Below are 6,471 nucleotides of genomic sequence, written 5' to 3'. Positions count from 1 at the left end.
CACAGCCTACCTCCTCAAAGCCCCCAGGACTAAGCTGCACACCGTGGGCGATCGAGCCTTCTGCTCTGCCGCACCCAGACTGTGGAATGCTCTCCCCAACCACCTGAGAGCACCACAAACTGTTGGCACGTTTAAAACGTGGACTCAAGACCTACCTTTTTAGAAAGGCCTTTTTGTTTTGTTTTTATGTCTCATCATATGATGTTCTGCTATGTGTTTCTTTTTTTTGTCTATTTTTATTTTATTCTTTTAACTCTGTCGCACTCTGAGATTCTCAGGAATGTAGGGTGTAGGCTTGGGCGGTATAATTATTTTCATACCGTCATACCTTGCTGACATAATATGACGGTATGACTTTCATTTTCATCAGCGGGGGGGGGGAGGGGGGGGGGGGGCAGAGCTAACATAACATACAGGGGGCAGAGCAACATAACATATACAGGGGAGGAAATTAGGCCATTTTACTCGCCAAATGCGAGTATTTTTTATGTTTGGCGAGTGATTCATGAAGAGCTGGCGAGTACTAGTATTGTAAACAAAACAAAACAAAAAAATCATTCTGCAATCTGCTGATTCGCTCACTGGCACAAGCCGAACTCTGACTCCCCCCTTATGATTCCTCCCAATAATCCGACCATAACCAATGAACATCATCGTTGTACAGATGCGCTCTAAGCTCCTCCAATACAAAGAAGTAATTATCACAATTAGCGATTTATTTTTGGCTGGTAAAAAAATCTGTTAGGCTGGTAAAAAAAATCATCTACTTGCCAGTTGGCTGGTAAGCCAAAAAGTTAGTTTCCTGCCCTGATAACATAACTTACTTACCCAAACACCGTGTCCCTGATGACCCAGAGTCCACTGATGCAGAATCCATTTCAAAACAGGAACACGCGCGTGGCTCTGCTGAGCTCTGACTGAGAGAGGGAAAGACAGACTACCCTGCCCTCTGCTGGCGCGTGCTGTGCACTACAAGCATTGGCGCACAGTCTGTGACGTCACGGTATTGAAAATCATACTGTGTGTGTGTGTGTGTGTGTGTGTGTGTGTGTGTGTGTGTGTGTGTGTGTGTGTGTGTGTGTGTGTGTGTGTGTGTGTGTGTTGTGTGTGTGTGTGTGTGTGTGTTGGTGGTTCGAATCCCGCTCAAGCCCATGTCCATCCCACTGCCGTTGTGTCCTTGGGCAAGACACTTAACCTACTTGCCTCGTATGAACGTGTATGCATGTGAATGAATGTTGGTGGTGGTCGGAGGGGCCGTAGGCGTTGATTATTCGCCACGCTTCCGTGAGTCTGCCTCAGGGCAGCTCTGGCTACAATTGTAGCTTACCACCACCGGTATGACTGTGTATGAACGAATAATGGACTCTGTAAGCGCTCTGGGGTCTCTGGGGTGTCACGAAGAGCGCTATATAAAAATCCAATCCATTATTATTATTATTATTATTATAGGGACTGGGAGACCCATGTTACTGACCAGACACACTATACCAGTGATGGCTGTTTACTGCAGAGCAGGAGGGACTGGGAGACCCATGTTACTGACCAGACACTCTATACCAGTGATGGCCGTTTACTGCAGAGCAGGAGGGACTGGGAGACCCATGTTACTGACCAGACACTATACCAGTGATGGCTGTTTACTGCAGAGCAGGAGGGACTGGGAGACCCATGTTACTGACCAGACACACTATACCAGTGATGGCTGTTTACTGCAGAGCAGGAGGGACTGGGAGACCCATGTTACTGACCAGGCACACTATACCAGTGATGGCTGTTTACTGCAGAGCAGGAGGGACTGGGAGACCCATGTTACTGACCAGACACACTATACCAGTGATGGCTGTTTACTGCAGAGCAGGAGGGACTGGGAGACCCATGTTACTGACCAGACACACTATACCAGTGATGGCTGTTTACTGCAGAGCAGGAGGGACTGGGAGACCCATGTTACTGACCAGACACACTATACCAGTGATGGCTGTTTACTGCAGAGCAGGAGGGACTGGGAGACCCATGTTACTGACCAGACACACTATACCAGTGATGGCTGTCGGAATGTAGAGCCATTATTTTAACATGTAGACGACCACTTATTTTAACAAACAAATGGCACCTTTTAAAATAAATGGCACCTTTTTAAAATGCCATAGCAGACCTGGTTAGATTGAATCATGAGTTTCCACAGATGTTCTCCAGCTGCTCTTTACCTGAAGAGAAGCGTCAGCATGAGTCCATCTACTGTGCGTTCCACACACACATTTATGACATATTACACACATTTATGACATCCACATAAATTTCAAACAGGCAAGGCTCGTAAACATAGTAAATGCAGCCGGATATTGCGAGACCTTTTCTAATTACATTATGCGCTCAATTGACAATCGGGTTGTTGGCACAGAATTACGGCACAGTAACATACATAGTTAGAGCTTCAAGGATGTTAAACAGCAACGCCTCTTCTGCACTGAGTTGAATGAATGAATGAAAACTTTATTTAACAGATTGCAGAATGGGTAAAATACAGTACGGCTCAATACACACAATTGTTAAGGGGATGCAGACCAGAGAAAGACTTTTGTCTTGTTTACATCAGGGTCCCCCATTTTCAATTCATAGTGACATTTATGACATACACAACATACATGACATCATGACATTTTTGGCATAGGGACATACAGGTATATAGTACTGTTACATTTGTGACATATACGATATGCAAATATACAGTACTGTTACCCATAGATCCTGACAGAGTATATACATATGATGGGGAGGAGACTGTACATTAGGAGGGGGTGGGTGGGAGAGAAATATACATACGGTGGGGAGAGAATATATACATACAGTGGGGAGGGGGGGGGGGTTGGACATTTACGGTGGCCAGTTTCGAATTGCAGCCTCCCGTAGGTGTTCTTTAAGAGCGGTTTTGAATGTGGGTAGCGATTCACATTCCTTTACAGCTGTGGGTAGGGCGTTCCACATTGATGTGGCATAATTGCAAAATGTGTTTAGTCCCTTGTTTGAGCCGAATCTGGGTTTAACATGATTTGTTGAGCTTCCTCTGGTGTTGTGGTCGTGGTATTCACTGACCTTTGGGAAGTATTTTGACATGTACCTTAGTCGTGTAGTGTATCTTGTAGACCAGGCCCATTGCAAGTTGCTGTACTCTGTCGTCTACTCTAAGCCATCCTAGGTTGTCAAAGTGGGCAGGGGTAAGGTGGGTTCTAGGAGTAAGGTCAAGCAGTAGTCTGACCAGTTTGTTTTGAGATGTTTGTAATCTTGTTTTTAGCGCCTTTGAGGTGCTTTGGTACCATGAGGTGCAAGCATAGTCGTAGTACCCTTGAATGAGTGCTCCTGCCAGAGTCTTCAGGGTATTCTTGTTTACCAGAGAGGATATCCGAAGAATCTAGTTCGTTGGTTGACTTTTTTTTATTACCTTGGATGCCATTTTGTCACAGGAAAGATTTGCCTCTAGGATGGAACCCAGGTAGGTAATTTCATCTTTCCTTGTGACAATATTGTCACCCACTGTAACTGAGAAGCCGTCGGTCTTGCTGAGTTTGTTATTTGATCCGAAGAGAATGGACTCTGTTTTGCCCATGTGTAATGATAGTTTGTTGTCAGCGAGCCAGGTGCAGATTCTGCCGAGTTCTGAGCTGAGGGTTTTTTCAACCTGTAACTTGTTCTTGTCAGAGACCAGCAGGGCTGAGTCGTTCGCGAACAGGAACAAGTTGCAGTCACAAGCTGACGACATGTAATTTGCATAAATTAGGAACAGAGGCACTACCAGTTACTACCAGTGATGCCACACACGCATGATTGAGTTTATTAGGATCCCCATTAGCTGTAGCATGACAACAACTAGTCTTCCTGGGGTCCACACAAAACATAAAACATTACATTCGACAATACTTTTACAGAACAAAAAAAAAAAAAAAAAAAACGATTTCCGAAGTCCATTTTCCTTCAAGCATTGACTTTCATATTTTCCATCATATACCACTTATTTTCTGATTTTCATTTCATTGGAAAGAAAATAATGATAATAAAATAAGAATAAAGTACTTATATCTGCATTTACAGATGCCAGCCTTCAATTCTCTTAATAAGGCATCAAACTAGCATAATTGCAGAAGATCACTGTCCAGGGTCACTCATGTCCTCGGCCACTGATCATCATATTAAAACGATGGCTCACCCACTCACTCACTCACCCACCCACTCACTCACTCACCCACTCACTCACCCACCCACTCACCCACTCACTCACCCACCCACCCACTCACTCACTCACTCACCCACCCACCCACTCACTCACCCACCCACTCACTCACTCACTCACTCACACGCTGTAACACACACTCACTCACTCACTCACACGCTGTAACACTCACTCACTCACTCACTCACTCACACACACACAGGATGTGTTTCTCTGTTACTGTATCTCATCTTTTAACCCTTTCACTGCCACACGACAGAAGGTTAGCCCTTTACTATCACACAACCGACGGCGATGCTCCATCATTAGCATCATTAGCTCCGCATTTGCTGAGCTAATGATGCTAATGATGGAGCATCGCCGTCGGTTGTGTGATAGTAAAGGGCTAACCTTCTGTATTGTCACAGTGAAAGGGTTAAATAGAGCCTTTTGTTGACTTTTATCTAGTTTTAGCTCCACACATTTTTATGTATGCAAAAAAAACGAACGAAAAAAAACTAACGCAAAAAGATTTACGAACTAAAACGAAAACGCAAAAAACGAACGAAAAAAAAAGAACAAAAAAAAATAATGCAAAAAAATTAACGAACTAAAACGAAAACGCAAAAAAAGTAACGGAGAAACACACACACACACGCACACACACACACTCTCTCTCTCTCTCTCTCCTGTTGAATGGGCCTGTTGAGTATAGTGTCTCTGTGTCTCTGTGTCTCTCAGTACGTTCAGGTGCACGTTGACCAGTGTCCCTCAGACCCAGTCTCTGCTGAACAAAGCCCGTCTGCCCCTGGGCCTCCTCCTGCACCCCTTCAGAGACCTGCAGGTAGGACCAGTCCAGGATTCAGACTCAGTGAGTATTGGTCACATTTAGTGTCGTCACAATACTGGCATTTCCAAACTTCGATACGATACCTTGAGAAAAAAAAGAAGAAGAAGAAAAAAGATAAATATATACCGTACTTTTCGGACTATAAGCCGCAGCTTTTTCCCACATTTTTCGACCCTGCAGCTTATATAACGGTGCGGCTTATATGTGGACAAAACCCGAAAATCGAAATATTGCTTTTTTTACTGCATTGAAATGTTATTTATCCCTTATATGAGTTCATTCTCATTATTTGTCCGACAGTATTGTGTCCCAATGGGAGTCATTCTCTGTAGAGGTGGGAACTTAAAGCTCAATATAAGAAAGGCCATGCACCACCACCCACAGAATCGAGAAAGAGCAATCAATCTGTCAATCCTTTCCGTGTCCGGGCCGGGTGAGGTTTCCCATGTTGAGTCATATTTCTTTTATAAATTTTGCTTTTGTTGCTGGTTGATTCTCCTCAGCTTCTCTCTGATACTATAAGAGAAGATAAATATAACACGTTTTAAAACCCTTTGTTTATCTTTAGATCACACATTTAAAAATAACTAAATGATATAATCTTGGAAATTAAGTAAACACTTATGTGTTGCATGTACCTGACAAACTGAACTGTTTGTATTACAGTCATATTCCAACTTAACTGAATGCACACGTGTGTGTGTGTGTTTGTGTCTGTGTGTGTGGACTACTGTACTATTACAGGTATTAAAATAAACAATGCAATTTAAATATTCAGAATCGATATGTATAGAAAAATCGATATTTTTGACAACACTAGTCCGATTGCTTCAAGACTATGGAGTATCGAGAAACACTGTGATATCCGGTGACTCTGTGTCGTTCGCTGCCAAATTTCGACGCCCAAGTAATTAATCTCATCAGTGTGAGTGAGCCGAGGAGCGTGTTTGTTCTGTGATATAAGATTTCTTCCGTTCAACCACGATCCAACACTTAACAAAGCCTCACTGCGCACTTAACTCAAAGTAAGCTATTGAAAGTACCGTTTCATAGGTATTTGCACCGGATTCAAACGGATTCAATGCAAATCTTAAGTAGATGGTCAGGGAAGTTCCAGAGGGAGAATAAAAATTATGTTTGTTTGTTTGTTTGTTTTTTTTCAAGAGAAGAAAGTACACATAAAGGAATATAGAAGGAGATCGGTTACGATGGTTAACCTCACGTTGAACGGGGATTCCTCGTTAAACTGGGCGTCCACAGTCCTGTCGCAGCTGCTCAATCTCCAAAAACATTAGAGCAAAATGTCCAAACGGGCAACAAACTGACCACATGTTGGGAATCTAATTGGTTACATTCTTGAAAAAAAGGTCATAGGTTGTACGTTAAACCGGTGTTCGGCCTTGGTAAATAGTCAGCA

At 43.3% G+C, this 6,471-nt stretch overlaps 1 protein-coding gene across 1 annotated transcript in view; it reads left to right on the top strand.

Moving 5' to 3' along the window:
- Positions 1-6,471, top strand: part of sec24b (SEC24 homolog B, COPII coat complex component) — a 100,545-nt gene that overhangs the window by 21,132 nt on the left and 72,942 nt on the right. Inside the window, 1 exon segment of the mRNA XM_084331938.1 lies at positions 4,946-5,048. Within this exon segment, the coding sequence (XP_084188064.1) occupies positions 4,946-5,048 (103 nt within the window).

The sequence above is a fragment of the Notolepis coatsorum genome (genome assembly GCF_963971535.1).
Source record: "Notolepis coatsorum genome assembly, chromosome: 16".
In the NCBI taxonomy this organism is placed as follows: Eukaryota; Metazoa; Chordata; class Actinopteri; order Aulopiformes; family Paralepididae; genus Notolepis; species Notolepis coatsorum.
Note: the sequence above shows the minus strand (reverse complement) of the source record. Positions and strands in the feature narration are given on the sequence as shown.